At 45.5% G+C, this 18,926-nt stretch overlaps 1 protein-coding gene and 1 pseudogene across 1 annotated transcript; one reads left to right on the forward strand and one right to left on the reverse strand.

Moving 5' to 3' along the window:
• Positions 1 to 9,440: 9,440 nt before the first annotated feature.
• Positions 9,441 to 12,755, forward strand: LOC139379326 (histidine ammonia-lyase-like; annotated as a pseudogene).
• A 2,115-nt stretch (positions 12,756 to 14,870) lies between these two features.
• On the reverse strand, positions 14,871 to 18,688 carry LOC139378608 (E3 ubiquitin-protein ligase TRIM39-like). Its single transcript, XM_071120929.1, has 2 exons — positions 18,530 to 18,688; positions 14,871 to 16,840 (listed from the first exon to the last, which is right to left on the reverse strand). The coding sequence occupies exon 2, from the start codon at positions 16,836 to 16,838 to the stop codon at positions 15,201 to 15,203; it is 1,638 nt and encodes a 545-aa protein (XP_070977030.1). The 5' UTR covers positions 16,839 to 16,840; positions 18,530 to 18,688; the 3' UTR covers positions 14,871 to 15,200.
• Positions 18,689 to 18,926: the final 238 nt, after the last annotated feature.

Here is an 18,926-nt window from a genome sequence, read left to right on the forward strand (position 1 = left end):
TGGAGATAAGATCAGGGGTGTGGAGGTTTTCCTGGGCGTTTCTATGGACTGAAATAGTCGGTCATTATTAAGCTGTTTAGATGTGGAGCTTTCAAAGCTATGATAATGGTACTCCCTCCCATGGTCCATGTCAGCCTGGGTTATTCATTTACCTTCAACAATATACAACTTATTTGATTGAAAGAACACTTAAGAGTTTAGTGTAGTTTTTGAGTGTGGAGTGGTGTACATACACACGGTGTGTGCCCTTGTTCGTTGGTGACTGACTGTGTGTGCGTGTGGCAGAGAGAGTCGACAAGTGTTTTTACACCTGTACGAATCTATGGAGCTGACTGAGCTGTCATGTAACCATGAACTGTCATTTTTGTCTCTCAGCTCCCTTCAGTGCCAAGTTGCCCAGGACTGTGAGCACCCATGGACATTAGTACATTTAATTTGTCTTTGTTTATTAAAGCTGTCATTATCTATTCATCTTTTTCATTTGGCCACTCCTCTTGATGGTGCATTATAGAAATACTATAACTCATTCTAAAACTAGATTTAAATGAAAAAAGCTACGTTGTAAAACTCCTCAAAGATCATTGTCAGTTTGGCAGATTAGCCATGTGACTGTGTGTCTGTCCCAAGTGATGTATGTGATTGTTGGTACCAACATCTGTCTCTATGTCACAAAGGGGAAGTCGACCCAGGGATAGTGTCCACCCAGTTGATGTGAACTCATACACATTCTAAAGACATGATTACTTCACCACAATGAGTTGTATGTCTGTGTGAGAGAGCGATCTGCTGGCTCTGAGCCATGCTTTCCCATGTCCAGTGTTTGGAATTCCTCTCCCGTTAGCTCACTTTACCGTGCTGGAAGGCGTTCCGAGGGTTTTGTCTCTCTCGCCCCGGAGCAGCACTCACTCGCCTCATTAGCCTCCTACAATGGAGCGGGCATGCCTGGAATGTGTGCACGGGTTCTCTCCTCGAATTCTCCCTCACACCTTTCCAACAACCCTTCTCAATTCGGTACTCCTCCCCCCTTACATCCCATCCACCCCCCTCAGTCCCTTCCTCCACCTGTACCCCTACACCTCCTTTTGATCCTTCCTTCCTTACGCCCCAAACGCCCCTACAACTCCTTAAGTCCGATTTACACCTACATCCCACTACGTTCCTCCTCACCCCCCCTAATCTTCCTAGACCATGTGAATATTGGCTGCTGTGGTGGACACTGTTGCCCAGGTTTACTAAGTAAACAAAACATTGATTCAGTTACCGACTAACACGGAGTATCCACTGGTGATAGAAATGAAATGAATCAGCCCATAAAATGAGATCCTTTTAAAACACTGACCGAGATTAGATTGCGCAACAGGTGCTTAACAACAATGGATTCATTTGGTAGCTTCTCCATCAACATGTTTCCCTATTCAATCTCCATCAGGACGTCTCCAATCCTAAAGTGATGGAACTCCCCCCGGATTTACATCCAGAAAACAAAGAAGGTGATCAAACAATCAGACTTGATGAAGACTTTAAGAACAGGAATTTTTGTCTGTAATTGGGCACTGTGTCCTCTGCTGCGGTAACATCAGGGAGACTGAGGTATGTGTAGGAAGAAGTTTTGCTTTAGTACATAATTCACTCTTGGATTTTTGCCCCCCCCCCCTTTCCATGGGTAGATGAATCCCAAAGCCCTGTTGGGAGACAGCATCTGAGGCCTACGTACTCCAAAAAATATTCCACCTCCACTGCACCCTGCCTGAGCAGGTCAGGGGGAGAGCTGGGCTGGTATGGTGGGGGAGACACCCTGACACACAAGAATGTAACGATTTGTTAAGATATCCGCAACACATCAAACACAACCTTTTACACAACACACACCCTTGGAACCAGAAAACACGTCCTTTTTGGCAAAAACACATTGAGTAACTCTGTGTGTATTTGCCTTTCTAAGTATAAAAAGCTGCTGGTGCAGCATCCAAGAGGTTTTACATATTTACTTTACATATACAGTGGGGCAAAAAAGTATTTAGTCAGCCACCAATTGTGCAAGTTCTCCCACTTAAAAACAAGATACTTATTTTCCACCATAATTTGCAAATAAATTCATTAAAAATCCTACAATGTGATATTCTGGATTTTTTTTCTCTTTTTGTCTGTCATAGTGGAAGTGTACCTATGATGAAAATTACAGGCCTCTCTCATCTTTTTAAGTAGGAGAACTTGCACAATTGGTGGCTGACTAAATACTTTTTTGCCCCACTGTAGCTGAAGGATTGCACGCAATTTAAACTAAATGTAAATGAAGAAAGGGGCGTTTCACAAATATAATTGAAGGGAAGTCACCTTCTTTACTTACACACGGTATTCTCCAAATCAACGTTTCTGAAATAGAAACAGGGCAGCCGTGTCTGTAGGCGACATCTTGATAGTTTCAGTTAAAGTGTGTGTGTTTGTGTTTTTGTATTTATTACGGATCCCCATTAACTGCTGCCAAAGCAGCAGCTACTCTTCCTCAGGTTCAGCAACATTATGGCAGTTTATACAATTTTAAAAACATTACAATACATTCACAGATTTCACTACACACTGTGTGCCCTCAGGCCCCTACTCCACCACAACCACATACTGTATCTACAGTACTAAATCCACGTGTATGTAAAGTGCGTATGTTATCGTGTAAGTGTGTGTGTGTATGTGTCTTTTCCAATGTTTGTGTTACTTCACAGTCCCCGCTGTTCCATAAGGTGTTTTTTTACCTGATTTTTAAATCTAATTTTACTGCTTGCGTCAGTTACTTGATGTGGAATAGAGTTCCATGTAGTCATGGCTCTATGTAGTACTGTGTGCCTCCCATCTGTTCTGGACTTGGGGACTGTGAAGAGACCTCTTGTGGCAGTAGTCAAGGTGCGACAAAACTAGGGCCTGTAGGACCTGCCTTGTTGATTGTACTGTTAAGAAGGCAGAGCATCACTTTATTATAGACAGACCTCTCCCCATCTTAGCTACTACTTCATCAATATGTTTTGACCATGACAGTTTACAATCTAGGGTTACTCCAAGCAGTTTAGTCATCTCAACTTGATCAATTTCCACATTATTTATTACAAGATTTAGTTGAGGTTTAGGGTTCAGTGAGTGTTTTGTTCCAAATACAATGCTTTTAGTTTTAGAAATATTTAGGGATAACTTATTCCTTGCCACCCACTCTGAAACCAACTGTAGCTCTTTGTTGAGTGTTGCAGTCATTTCAGTTGCTGTAGTAGCTGATGTGTATAGTGTTGAGTCATCCGCATACATAGACACTCTGGCTTTACTCAAAGTCAGTGGCATGTTGTTAGTGAAGATTGAAAAAAGCAAGGGGCCTAAACAGCTACACTGGGGAATTCATGATTCTACCTGGATTATATTTGAGAGGCTTCCATTTAAGAACACCCTCTGTGTTCTGTTAGACAAATCAAATCAAACTTTATTTGTCACATACACATGGTTAGCAGATGTTAATGCGAGTGTAGCGAAATGCTTGTGCTTCTAGTTCCGACAGTGCAGTAATATCTAACAAGTAATCAAAGCTAACAATTTCACAACAACTACCTTATGCACACAAGTGTAAAGGAATGAATAAGAATATGTACATAAAAATATATGAATGAACGTTGGCCGAACGGCATAGGCAAGATGCAGTAGATGGTATCGAGTACAGTATATACATATGAGATGAGTAATGTAGGGTATGTAAACATTATATAAAGTGGCATTGTTTAAAGTGGCTAGTGATACATTTATCACATCAATTTTTCATTATTGAAGTGGCTAGAGATGAGTCAGTATGTTGGCAGCAGCCACTCTATATTAGTGATGGCTGTTTAACATTCTGATGGCCTTAGCTGTTTTTCAGTCTCTTGGTCCCAGCTTTGATGCACCTGTACTGACCTCGCCTTCTGGATGATAGCGGGGTGAACAGGCAGTGGCTCGGGTGGTTGTTGTCCTTGATGATCTTTTTGGTCTTCCCGTGACATTGGGTGGTGTAGGTGTCCTGGAGGGCAGGTAGTTTGTAAGTAACTCTTTATCCACATTATAGCAGGGGGTGTAAAGCCATAACACATACGTTTTTCCAGCAGCAGACTATGATCGATAAAGTCTAACAAGACAGCCAATCATCAGTCATTTGTGTAAGTGCTGTGCTTGTTGAGTGTCCTTCCCTATAAGCGTGCTGAAATTCTGTTGTCAGTTTGCTTACTGTGAAATAGCATTGTATCTGGTCAAACACAGTTTTTCCAGAAGTTTACTAAGGGTTGGTAACAGGCTGATTGGTCAGCTATTTGAGCCAGTAAAGAGGGCTTTACTATTCTTGGGTCGAATGACTTTTGCTTTCCTCCAGGCCTGAGGTCACACACCTAGTAGGCTTAAATTGAAGATGGGCAAATAGGAGTGGCAATATCGTCCGCTATTATCCTCAGTCATTTTCCATCCAGATTGTCAGACCCCGGTGGCTTGTCATTGTTGATAGACAACTGTGTGTGTGTGTGTGTGTGTGTGTGTGTGTGTGTGTGAGCTCGTAGTGTAGTTGTGTGGAGGAGGTACACTACAGGCTCAGTGACAGGACACAGAACACTCCACACCTCTTTATCAGAAGCCTGGTTCCAACCGGAGCCGCTCCTGATATCTCTGCCTGTTGGTATACATAAGAATGTGTGAGGGAGGTTTTTAGCTGGTTTCTAACTATTGAACGCTACATTGCTCACCCTCCTCTCTTTCTGGAGGTAAGGATGTGACTTAGGATGACCCGTGTGGCGAGTAGTGGGGTGAAGGGTTGGTATCTGAGGGTGAGGAGTTGGGTTAGTAGTTTGGGGGTGGGTGACATCTTTGTGGGTCCCATGGAACATTTCCAAGACCTGGGGTCTGAGAGGAAGCTATCAAAGCTGAGGAGGTATCAGATGACCCCTACAGCCCCAGGGCTTATCTGGAGGTGCTACTGTATGCAAACATCACTACTGACACTACAGATAGTAAACAGGACAGCCAGATCTACACCAGCTCTCCATTTGACTGTCAATGAAGCTCCCTTTCTGGGTTGAGATTCTTGAGGAGAGGCTACTCGCGAGCAGTCTCTGGACGTGTCTAGGGGAGAGGCCTGGACTAGGCTTCCCACTGTGTGATGGATGGGATGGATATAGTCTTGTTATTTTTAGTATGTCTTGGATGGGATGAAGCTGGAGAAAACAGGGAAAGGGAAAGGGTGGAGGTTGGTGCGTGTGTGTTTGAAAGGTGGATATGCAGAATAGAATTCCTCAGACACAGAGAGGAGACATGGCAAGGGGGTCAGGATGTGTGTGATTTTGTGTGTGTGTAAGCAGTGTTGTGAGACACACAGACACCGAAATGTTCTGTTTATTCACAGACTGGGAGCGGCACAGGAAGTGGCCAACGGGAGCTTCCCGGGGAAAAGCGAGGAGCGATCCTACGTTTCTATAGAAGGAAATGGAGCATGTGGGAGTGTACTTGACAGAGACCATTTCCAGTCTGGGGGCCCAAGGTAAGACTGGCTGAGCCACTGCGGCCCTGGGGGGAGATGACCGCAAAAATACTTGGAACACGGTCATGTTAGCGTCATTCATAGGAAGTCACGGTCACTATAGAAGACTATAGTCATACTTATAGTCATGATGTCATATCACCAGACTGTTTCAGCGTTAGCCTTCTCTGGTTCCCTATCAGTAGCTATGGAGCTTGCCAGGCTAGCTATCTGTGTGTTAGTGCCTCAGGGCTGGGTGCATGGCTAAGGAATGGCAGCGGTGGTGAAGGAATGTCTGTCATCTCCTCTTTCTCTCCTCTCCCCTTCTCTCCCCGTCTCTCCTCTCCTCTTCTCTCCTCTCCCCTTCTCTCCTATCCCCTTCTCTCCTCTCCCCGTCTCTCCAGTTGACAGGTGCACAGCTGCCGTCAACTGTGTACACTACCCAACCACACATGAGGACAGACCAGCCCAAATACATTCTCACACACTTTCTCTCTTTTTCTTTCACTCTCTCCCTCTCACACATACACCACTTTCAACCATTGCTCACTCTGCTCCCCCCCGTCTCTCTCTTACATACTCTCCCTCTCCTCCCCCTCTTCTCCCTGGCATTGATCTTCTCAGGTTTAATCTCCCATCTCCCCCTGCCCCTTGCCCTACCCCATGCATTCCTCACCCATCACCTCCCTCACGCCTTATCAGAGATGGCCGTACGGGTGTCTGCGGTTTTAACCCATCACCTCCCTCACGCCTTATCAGAGATGGCCGTACGGGTGTCTGCGGTTTTAACCCATCACCTCCCTCACGCCTTATCAGAGATGGCCGTACGGGTGTCTGTGGTTTGAACCCATCTGCCTGCAAATCATGTGGAAGTATGAAGCTCAGACAGGGACAGTAGAGTCCGCGGGGGATGGGAGGTCAGAGGAATGGTTAGTGTAGGGCAGCACCTCAGTTAGGGGGTCTACTATGGATGGAGCTGTGGTGGCCCCACTGTTTAGTAACACCCAGAGCAATGGCCCTGAGCTGATAGTGAACCAGCTGTCCTGTATGGGATTGGAGATTATGTACTCTTAATTGTAAGTTAAGGCTCACACACATCGCACAGAATGTGGATCTAGCGTTTGTCTGCCTATCGTTCAGCGCGTTGTGTTTTAGGGACCACCCTCCTTTTTCACGTGATTCCATATGTACAATTGGTGCGCACCCTGTTCTCAAATTACATTCAGAAGTGCTAAGTACTCTCAGCCAGCAAATGTTATTGGTGTGTCTGAGCCATTACAGGGATAATAGACTTTGTCTTATACCCCCCACACAAGATGTTCCTACGACCTGTGTGTGTGTGTGTGTGTGTGTGTGTGTGTGGTATCTCTGTGTCTTGCTCCAGCTCCAATTCTCACTCTAATTGACCGTTCACCGCTGCTGGAATGTTGTCTCTGGAATTCTGCCGTCGTCTATTATCTGGCTCAGAGCGCCACCACGCTTCACGCTAATAATACCATCCTATAGATACCATCCCATAGATACCATCCTATAGATACCATCCCATAGATACCATCCTATAGATACCATCCTATAGATACCATCCTATAGATACCATCCCATAGATACCATCCCAAAGATACCATCCCAAAGATACCATCCCAAAGATACCATCCCAAAGATACATCCCAAAGATACCATCCCAAAGATACCATCCCAAAGATACCATCCCAAAGATACCATCCCAAAGATACCATCCCAAAGATGCCATCCCATAGATACCATCCTATAGATACCATCCCATAGATACCATCCCATAGATACCATCCCATAGATACCATCCCATAGATACCCTCCTATAGATACCCTCCTATAGATACCCTCCCATAGATACCCTCCCATAGATACCCTCCCATAGATACCCTCCCATAGATACCCTCCCATAGATACCCTCCCATAGATACACATAGGCATGTCTGGAGTCCCTGTTACCACACTCGGCAGGCCAGCCATATCTGCTGTTTCTTCTGACCCTGATTAATGGCTGTTATGAGTAACAACAAGATGAGAGATTTCTCTGATACATCTCCTTTTATTAGGCTTTGACCCAAGTGTGGGTTTTGCGTACTTTTGAATGGTCTACATTCAGAGTATTTGCACAAATGATTATCCAACGCATTAAATAATCCAATTTATTTTGGATCCGTTCCATCTTTATCATATCAGACCGTTATGGATCATGACTGTTGTGACTAATTTGGTGGGTCACACAGGACAATTCCCTCCCTTTACTGGACACAATCTGCTTGGTGGCTGGATATAGTAGACATATAATTGCACAATCCTAGAATGAGGGTTGGGTAAGCTTTGGCTGGAACTTGACTGTGAAGCTGACCTTTTTCCATTAATACCATTTCATCAATAAGATGCAGTATAAAGAGGGAACTGATTTGTCTGCAGCATCACCTGAGGAGGCAGATGCTGGCTAACCAAGGAGTGGTAAAGGACTCATGTTAAAAAAGTTGAGTAAACCTTTACACTAATTTGATATTGTGTTTTGTCATTTTATTGAATATTGGGTGCAGGTTTTTAAAAATTAAATATATGTAGGTGTAGTTTAAATATATATATGTGTGTATGTGCATATATATATATATATATACACACACACACACACACACACACACACACACACACACACACAGTGGGGAGAACAAGTATTTGATACACTGCTGATTTTGCAGGTTTCCCTACTTACAAAGCATGTAGAGGTCTGTATTTTTTATCATAGGTACACTTCAACTGTCAGAGACAGAATCTAAAACAAAAATCCAGAAAATCACATTGTATGATTTTTAAGTAATTAATTTGCATGTTATTGCATGACATAAGTATTTGATCACCTACCAACCAGTAAGAATTCCGGCTCTCACAGACCTATTAGTTTTTCTTTAAGAAGCCCTCCTGTTCTCCACTCATTACCTGTATTAACTGCACCTGTTTAAACTCGTTACCTGTATAAAAGACACCTGTCCACACACTCAATCAAACAGACTCCAACCTCTCCACAATGTCAATGTCTTGTGGTGGGTAGACCAGTTAATGAATGAAAATGATTGTTTCCCCTGGCTTTATAAAGAATTGTCACACACTAGCTACTTGTCTTTACCACTCCTTGATTGTATCTCTCTCTCTCTCTCTCTCTCTCTCTCTCTCTCTCTCTCTCTCTCTCTCTCTCTCTCTCTCTCTCGCTCCTCTCTCCTCTCTCTCTCTCCTCTCCCCTCTCTCTCTAGATTAATAGAATACATAGCTATAGATTAATAGAATATGTAGCTATAGATTAATGAATGTGTGATTCTACATGTGTTTATATGTCTCTTCTGTATATCTGTGTGTTTTTCCCTGTGGTTGTCAATGGTGTCAACACAAGGTTTGGAAAACTTACCCATACGCTCATTCCGAAGGATAATGTAAGTTGTTTATTATCTAGCTGGAAAGAACTAGTCTTTTTCCATCTGAATAAACATTATGCGCTAGATCTGTTTGTCAACCGCTAACTGTCAGAATCATTTATTGACAGTGTGTGTATGTGTGGGTTTTTTGTCTTCAGGGAACTACAGGCAAATCTGATTTGATCTCAAAGTGATGGTGGGTTACCATGCTTATAGAAACCGAGTATACAGTGGTGCAAAAAAGTATTTAGTCAGCCACCAATTGTGCAAGTTCTCCCACTTAAAAAGATGAGAGAGGCCTGTAATACTTTTTTGCTCCACTGTATGTCATTATAATACCTTTATTTCCAATGGACAGATCAGGCCTGTCCTTGACTAAATTGCACCCCTGGTGTTCATATTGAAATACTTTTCAGGTGTGTGTGTGCGCGTGTGTGCGCGTGTGTGCGCGTGTGTGTGCATGTGTGTGCGCTTTTGTGTGTGTAGGAGTGGGCCCCCCATTGAGTGTAGAGAGGACCCGTATGCTACTGGCTCTGAGGATCAATGTTCTGGCCAAAGGGTACAGTGGCATTTCCATGGAAACGGTCCAGGCTATGGTCAAAGCCTTCAATGGTAAACCCAGTTCACAATAACAACATGAATGGAAATTCTGATTCATCAGTTTGACTTACTAATGCCAAGCGTGAAATCTGTTTGTGCATGTGTGTGAGTGTGTGTATGCATGTCCTGTCCAGGTACATTGTGCTTGTGTGTGTTTGTGTACGTGTGTACGAGAGAGTGCACGGAAGAATTATCACTGTGAATCATTGTAATGTTGTATCATGTATTGTTTGTTTGTGTCAATTCATCCCTAAGGGATGGGCCGCCAACTGGCGATTTAACACGAAAATAAAATGTCATTAATTAATCTATTTATTCATTCATGCATGCATGCATTTGTGTGTGTTTGTGTGTGCGCGTACGTGTTAATTCAAACATTTAAACAAATATATATATGTATATATGTGTGTGTGTGACGGATCTCTCCCTCTACTCCCCCAGCCTCCTGCCTGTCGTGGGTGGCAGAGAAGGGGACGGTAGGGGCTACTGGAGACCTGGCCCCCCTGGCCCACCTCACCCTGGGCCTTATGGGAGAAGGCAGGATGTGGTCGCCTCAACGCGGCTGGGACCATGCCAAAACAGTTGGGTTACCCACAATACCTCTCTCTCTCAACCCAAAGACACACCTCAGATTACCAACATGTTTTTGCTAGATGAATGACAGAGATAAAATGTATACATTAAGGCCCCTAACTCGTTTCCTTCGTTTTTCTTTCTCCTCTCCTTTATTCTTTCTTTCCTCCTTTTCCAGGTACTGGTGTCATGGACCCACACCTTTGGTTCTGAAGCCTAAAGAGGCACAGTGTTAGAGCTGTAGCAATAGGAACTCTCTTGTTTTTACTATCAGGCATTGATTGAGTAGTCTTGTATACTGATTATTGATAACTGGGGTTAGATGATATCATATCTGGGATATAATCGCAGTAGATAGTGATGTCTTTGAGGATCAAGTAAGGACAAGTGTTTTATCGTGCAGGGCATTGGTCTGATCAACGGGACTCAGATGATGTCATCTCTGGCGGCGGAGGCAGTGGAGCGAGCTGTGGGCGTGGCCAGGCAGGCTGACATCATCGCTGCCCTCAGCCTGGAGGCCCTGAGGGGCACCACCAAGGCCTTCCACAGCGGTCAGACACACACACACACACACACACACACATTGAATTCACTGTTGAAGCTTTGATGCTATAAGAAGTTACCCGTTCCATTCCATTGTGAACTGGTTTGTTCTGCCCTTTCAGACATCCATGCAGTGAGGCCACACCCTGGTCAGATAGAGGTGGCTCTGAGACTCCGCTCTCTACTCCACTCTCACGTCTTCTAAAGTCAGGCAGGCGAAACACACACACAGAAACACACACACGCAATTCTTGTCCTTCTTAACATTTTGTGTCCAAACGAAGATGTTTACTTTGGTGGAAACCTTAACAGTGCTGTTTTGTCGTTTCCTGTCTCTGACTTCCTTTGTTGTGTTTTCCTGTAGAGAGTCATAGGACATGTGACCGTGTCCAAGATGCATACACCCTCTGCTGTATCCCATAGGTAGAATGTGTGCGCTCGCGTGCGTGTGTGTGTGTGTGTGTGTTACAACTCTTTGTACCCCTGCAGTGAGGGGCTGGCGTGAACTAACCCTAGTACCAGTGTTTATGTGTGTCTCTCTCCTCTCTTGTAGGTTCATGGGGTATCTAATGACACCATAGCCTTTGTTAAGAGCCTCCTCGCCACTGAGCTCAACAGTGCCACTGACAACCCTGTATCCTCCCACTAAGTTACATTGTTATATTTACTTGAAGACGTCATGTCTTTCTTTGATCTCCTTTTAGACCCCTCCTGTGATTATAGAAGTTCACCACAAGGGGGAGCCCTTGGACTAGCCCACATGGGCTTTGGTTTCCTGTAAACATCTTATATTAGAGACTCATAATGTTGTCCCAAATATAAAACCTTAACTCTCCTCCAGCTGGTTTTTGCAGAGCGAGGTGAGACTATCTCTGGGGGTAATTTCCATGGAGAATACCCAGCCATGGCAGAGTCACAGACTCCATACACAGATTCACTCCATACAATAAACTTCTCGGTTCCTTCAGTACTGTTCCCCCTCTTTCCAAGACTGGTTATAGATATGCTTGTACTGCCTTACCAATGATCACATGAGTTGGCAAGGCAGCACAAACTGATCTGGGACAAGGCTAACCCTCTCTCTCCCTAGGCTCTAGACTACCTGGCCATCGGGGTCCATGAGCTGACCAGTATGAGTGAGAGGAGGACAGAGCGGGTGGTCAACCCCTCCCTCAGTGAGTTGCCTGCCTTCCTGGTCCAAGACGGAGGACTCAACTCTGGCTTCATGATTGCGCACAGCACTGCTGCCGCCCTTGGTGTGTGTGTGTGTGTGTGTGTGTGTGTGTGTGTGTTTGTTTGTTCACACAGAAAACGTTAGTGTGTGTTTGTGTCTCTGCTCCTCTGCAGTATCTGAGAGCAAGGCGTTGTGCCACCCGTCCTCCGTGGACTCCCTGTCCACCAGCGCAGCCACTCAAGACCACGTCTCCATGGGGGGCTGGGCCGCTAGGAAGGCCCTGAGGGTGGTGGAACACGTAGAGCAAGGTAACTCGTACAGTACAGTCACATGGCATTAGTGTGTGATATGCTCGTCCCATCAAATATCATACATACAGAGTTAACCGTGGGAATAACAAGACATCGCCGCTTTTCAGTTCTGGCCATAGAGCTGCTCGCTGCCTGTCAAGCCCTGGAGTTTCTCCGCCTGCTCAAGTCCACTACCCCCCTGGAGAAAGTCCATGAGCTAGTGCGTTCAGTTGTCAGGTGAGAATGTGGAGCTCTGATTCGAGTACTGCCCAATGTTGTTGTTCTGGAAAGGTGTGGGGGGAGTTCTACAGCACATCCGTTTATTCTTATTTCGCCTCAGGCCTTGGGATCATGACCGTCAAATGAGTCAGGGAGGAAAAGGCAAGAGACTCACCCCATCTCAGTATTATATTCAGCATTCCAGCTAATTGATAACGAGGCAGATAAAAATGAACTTCTCTGTTTATGTTTCTCATCCGTGGCCTTCTCTAGGTGTGGGAGGCGGTTCGGCCATACATGGACCAATACCGAGACAGGCTCGGACTGAAACCACTCAAATCAAATCAAAGTTTATTTGTCACATGCGCCGAATACAACAGGTGTAGGTAGACCTTACAGTGAAATGCTTACTTGCAGGCTCTAACCAATGGTGCGGGAAAAAAGGTATGTGTGTGTGTGTGTGTGTGTGTGTGTGTGTGTGTGTGTGTGTAGGTAAGTAAAGAAATAAAATAACAGTAAAAGACATTTGTAAAAAGAGTAGCGAGGCTATATACAGACACCTGTTAGTCAGGCTTATTGAGGTAGTATGTACATGTCGGTATCGTAAATGTGACTATGCATATATGATGAACAGAGAGTAGCAGAAGCGTAAAAAGAGGGGTTGGCGGGTGGTGGGACACAATGTTGATAGCCCGGTTAGCCAATGTGCAGGAGCACTGGTTGGTCAGGCCAATTGAGGTATTATGTACATGAATGTATAGTTAAAGTGACTGCATATAAGATAAACAGAGAGTAGCAGCAGCGTAAAATAGGGTTTGGGGGGAGGCACACAATGCAAATAGTCTGTGGAACCATTTGGTTACCTGTTCAGGAGTCTTATGGCTTGGGGGTAAAAACTGTTGAGAAGCCTTTTTGTCCTAGACATGGCACTCCGGTACCGCTTGCCATGCGATAGTAGAGAGAACAGTCTATGACTTTAGGGCCTTCCTCTGACACCGCCTGGTGTAGAGGTCCTGGATGGCAGGCATCTTTGCCCCAGTGATGTACTGGGCCGTACGCACTACCCTCTGAAGTGCCTTGCGGTCGGAGGCTGAGCAGTTGTCGTAACAGGCAGTGATGCAACCGGTCAGGATGCTCTCGATGTTGAGGCTGTAGAACCTTTTGAGGATCTCAGGGCCCATGCCAAATCTTTTTAGTTTCCTGAGGGGGAATAGGCTTTGTCGTGCCCTCTTCACGACTGTCTTGGTGTGCTTGGACCAATCTAGTTTGTTGTTGATGTGAACACCAAGGAATTTGAAGCTCTCAACCTGCTCCACTACAGCCCCGTCGATGAGAATGGGGACGTGCTCGGTGCTCCTTTTTCTGTAGTCCACAATCATCTCCTTAGTCTTGGTTACGTTGAGGTCTCTGACCACCTCCCTATAGGCTGTCTCGTCGTTGTCGGTGATCAGGCCTACCACTGTTGCGTCGTCAGCAAACTTAATGATGGTGTTGGAGTCGTGCCTGAACAGGGAGTACAGGAGGGGACTGAGCACGCACCCCTGGGGAGCTCCAGTGTTGAGGATCAGCGTGGCAGATGTGTTGCTGCCTACCCTCACCACCTGGGGGCGGCCTGTCAGGAAGTCCAGGATCCAGTTGCAGAGGGAGGTGTTTAGTCCCAGGTTCCTCAGCTTGGTGATGAGCTTTGAGGGTACTATGGTATTGAACGCTGAGCTGTAGTCCATGAACAGCATTCTCACATAGGTGTTCCTTTTGTTCAGGTGGGGGCAGTGTGGAGTGCAATAGAGATTGCATCATCTGTGGATCTGTTTGGGCGGTATGCAAATTGGAGTGGGTCTAGGGTTTCTGGGATAATGGTGTTGATGTGAGCCATGACCAGCCTTTCAAAGCACTTCATGGATACGAACGTGAGTGCTACGGGTCTGTAGTCATTTAGGCAGGTTGCCTTTGTGTTCTTGGGCACAGGGACTATGGTGGTCTGCTTGAAGCATGTTGGTATTACAGACTCAATCAGGGACATGTTGAAAATGTCAGTGAAGACACCTGCCAGTTGGTCAGCACATGCCTGGAGCCCATGTCCTGGTAATCTGTCTGGCCCCGCAGCCTTGTGTATGTTGACCTGTTTAAAGGTCTTACTCATGTCGGCTACGGAGAGCATGATCACACAGTCGTCCGGAACAGCTGATGCTCTCATGCATGCCTCAGTGTTGCTTGCCTCAAAGCGAGCATAGAAGTGATTTAGCTCGTCTGGTAGGCTCGTGTCACTGGGCAGCTGGCGGCTGTGCTTCCCTTTGTAGTCTGTAAGTTTGCAACCCCTGCAAACTGTAGTATGATTCAATCTTAGTCCTGTATTGATGCTTTGCCTGTTTGATGGTTCGTCGCAGGGCATAGTGGGATTTCTTGTAAGCTTCCAGGTAAGCTTCCGGGTTAGAGTCCCGCACCTTGAAAGCGGCAGCTCTACCCTTTAGCTCAGTGCGGGTAGAGCTGCCGCTTTCCCACTGGATGACTAGGATATTTTTATAAAAATGACTCAAGTATTTCTTACTACTACTGTATGATTCCAAATGCAGGATTCAAGTTTATTAAAGGTTATTAGAGATATACAGTGCAAACAATGAATGAGCTTAAAAAACAAACATATTGCTTATATTATCTCAGGATAATCCTCCGAAATGTACTGTAACTCCCAGATATGAATCATACCTTATGAGCCTGGAGAGATGTTCTTATATCTAACAAGGCTGGTGGACCCAAACAACCACAACCAGTAATTACATTACAGTGAAATATTCTCCGTGGTGTATGACAACAGACTATGATTATTCTACATTTACTAAATGTACTGGTCATTTAGTTCAGTTTAGAACTCAGTCTGTGTGATTGACAGAAGAGATGATCAGAGGGACAGAGTATTCACCTTTATCATTGCCAGGGCCAAGGAATGGATATAGTTTCTCAGTGAAGGTGCAGCCAGTGAAAGAGTAGATAAGAGACCTGGCCTCCACATCATAAAAGGAGACCTGACCCTTCTCATAATCCACAAACACCCCCACCTTCTGGGGCTTTTTTCTCAGGTATAAGGGGACACGGGGGGAGGTACAGGCGGAGTATTTACACTCATCCCTTAGGACCACAGCCCAGAATCCATTAAATGGTCTCTTTGTGATCTTCCCCTTCCTGTTGATGGACTCTCTGGCCACTCCTAAAGTCCATGTAGTTTTCACCTGAACATTCACCTCATAGTAAAATCTCCCAGAGGAGAAACCCTCCTTTCCTAGGACATTTAAAGCTCTGTCAAACCTCTTTGGATTATAAGGTTTATTAAATTGTATGCCTCCATGTCTCACCTGTTTCCCATCTTCAGAAAGGATGAGTTTGGGATGAGCTGTATCAGGGTCCAGAGTCACATCCACTGCATACTGCTGAATCCTCTTCAGTTTGACTTCAGGCAGCTTCTCCATCTGTTTATTCAGTGTCTCCTCCAGTTGAGACACAGCTCTCCTCACAGTCCCCACACACAGATCACTCTGAACACTGATCTCAGACCAGTCCTTGGTGGGTGGAGGGGTGCAGAGGAATGGGAAGCTTTGTAGGAGGTGGAGGTGGTCCTCAGTGTGTGAGAGCTGCTCCACCTCAGTGCTTCTCCTCTGTAGCTCAGTGATTTCCTGCTCCAGCTCTTTAATGAGCCCTTCAGCCTGCCTCTCTGCTGCTTTCAGCTTCTCCTCAATCACCTCAATGAGCTCAGCCTGGCTTCTCTCAATGGAGCGAACCAGAGCAGTGAAGACCTGTACACTGTCTGATATCTCTCTCTCTGCCTGTCTCTTGCTGAGATCTACTGAGTGTTTGATCTCCTGAACCTTCTTCAGTCTCTCCTGGATCATTTGCTGCACTTCTGCCCCAGTCTTCCCCAACTGAGCCTTCCTCTCTCCATACTCTTCCTCTAGAAGGACAGTGTCATGAGTCATGTGGTCTGCTTTCAAGCACAAGACACAAAGACATGTCTGGTCACTCCTACAGAACAGCTCTAGAGGTCTCTCATGCTTCCTACACATCCTGTCTTCCAGGTTCTCCACAGGGTTGATCAGCTTGTGTCTCTTTAAGGCTGCGACTCTCTGATGAGGCTCCAGATGAGTCTCACAGTAAGAGGTCTGACACACCAGACAGGACTTCAGGGCCTTGAGCTTCATCCCAGTGCAGATGTCACAGGACACTTCTACTATCATGGCAGAGCATTGGTCCGGGCTGCTGGTAGTTTTCACTTCAACTGTCTGTCTGAACTGAGCAGCCATCTCAGAAATGAAACTATTGACGAACAGATCTGGTCTCTTATCAAATGTATTTTTACACATGGGACACTGGCACAGGTCATCCCTATCCCAGTACGTTGTGATACAGGCCTTGCAGAAGTTGTGTCCACATGGAATAGAGACTGGCTCAGTGAACACATCCAGACAGATAGAACACAGGAACTGCTCTTCAGACAGGAGACTGCAGGAGGTGGCCATATCTAGACAGAGACCAAAGGTGAAACCATAAACCGTTTCCTAGAATCAGCCAGCTCTTGATAGTTTAAGCTTTAAAGTTGTCAACATTGCCTTATGGAATGATAGTAACTGATATTGATACATCATGTTAAAACATAGATAAGTCATAACCAACGTATACAATGTTTAACATATGCACTGAAGAAAAATATAAATGCAACATGCAACAATTTCAAAGATTTTACTGAGTTACAGTTCATATAAGGAAATAAGTCAACTTAAATAAATGCATTAGCCCCTAATCTATGGATTTCACGACTGGGAATACAGGTATGCATCTGTTGGTCACAGGTAGGGGTGTGGATGAGAGTCAGTATCTGGTGTGGCCACCATTTGTCTCATGCAGCGCGACACATCTCCTTCGCATAGAGTTGGTCAGGCGGTTGATTATGGCCTGTGGAATGTTGTGCCACTCTTCAATGGCTGTGCGAAGTTGCTGGATATTGTCATATACGTTGGTCCAGAGCATCCCAAACATGCTCAATTGATGTCTGGTGAATATACAGGCCATGGAAGAACTGGGACATTTTCAGCTTCCAGGAATTGTGTATAGATCCTTATGACATGGGGCTGTGCATTATCACGCTGAAACATGAGTTAATGGCAGTTGATGAATGACACAACAATGGGCCCCAGGATCTCGTCACGGTATCCCTGTGCATTCAAATTGCCATTGTGTTAGTTGTCCGTAGCTTATGCCTGCCCATAGCATAACCCCACCTCCACCATGGGGCACTCTTCACAACATTGACATCAGCAAACCACTCACCCACACGACACCATACACGTGGTCTGCGGTAGTGAGGATGGTTGGACGTACTGCCAAATTCTTTAAAACGACAGAGGCGGCTTATGGTAGAGAAATTAACAAAATTATCTGGCAACAGCTCTGGCGGCATTCCTGCAGTTAGCATGCCAATTGCCAGCCTCCCGGGTGGCGCAGTGGTTAAGGGCGCTGTACTGCAGCGCCAGCTGTGCCATCAGAGTCCCTGGGTTCGCGCCCAGGCTCTGTCGTAACCGGCCGCGACCGGGAGGTCTGTGGGGCGACGCACAATTGGCCTAGCGTCGTCCGGGTTAGGGAGGGCTTGGTCGGTAGGGATGTCCTTGTCTCATCGCGCACCAGCGCACTGTGGCGGGCCGGGCGCAGTGCGCGCTAACCAAGGTTGCCAGGTGCACGGTGTAGCCTCCGACACATTGGTGCGGCTGGCTTCCGGGTTGGATGCGCGCTGTGTTAAGAAGCAGTGCGGCTGGTTGGGTTGTGTATCGGAGGACGCATGACATTCAATCTTCGTCTCTCCCGATGAGACAAGATAGTAGCTACTACAACAATTGGATACCACGAAATTGGGGAGAAAAAGGGGTAAAAAAAAAAGCATGCCAATTGCCTGCTCCCTCAACTTGAGACATCTGTGGCATTGGGTTGTGTGACAAAACTGCACATTTTAGAGTGGCTTTTTATTATCCCAAACACAAGTTGCACCTGTGTAATGATCATGCTGTTTAGTCAAATAAGCTTTTTGTGCATATGGAACATCTCTAAAATATTTCAGCTCATGAAAAATGGCACCAACACTTTGTTGCATTTATATTTTTGTTCAGTGTAAATAATGTAATGCTTATCTTCAACTTAATATTTCTTAATCTCTTCTCACCTGTACAGTATGTTTGTGGATAATTTCTCTGTCCTTGGTGTCAAAGGGTAGGAGAGTAAGCGTATAGCCTGAACATGTAGATTTCTGAAGTGCTGGAGATTTTGGTCCCGTAAACAATATACTGTACGTCTCTCTACTTTAGTTTCAGTTCAACAAAGTGACGATAGTGATGCTCCTCCCCACCAGATACTGCTGTGTGATTCTCTTCCTGGAACAGTTAACCCTTTACACGGCTAAACTGTAACTGATTCTTTTGAATTGTCATATTGATTAAAACAGTATTAATTGACATCCCGTACCGGGAAGAAATTAAATCTACTTTCACCCCTGGTTATTAGTCGCTATGATAAAATTGGTGTAATCATTCAGATGTGTGTAAAGAGGTTGATGACGACCA

The sequence above is a fragment of the Oncorhynchus clarkii genome, chromosome 21 (assembly GCF_045791955.1).
Source record: "Oncorhynchus clarkii lewisi isolate Uvic-CL-2024 chromosome 21, UVic_Ocla_1.0, whole genome shotgun sequence".
Taxonomy (NCBI): Eukaryota; Metazoa; Chordata; class Actinopteri; order Salmoniformes; family Salmonidae; genus Oncorhynchus; species Oncorhynchus clarkii.

Coding starts and splice junctions, on each gene's coding strand:
- LOC139378608 (XM_071120929.1), bottom strand. CDS start 16,838: ATGGCCACCTCCTGCAGTCTCCTGTCTGAAGAGCAGTTCCTGTGTTCT.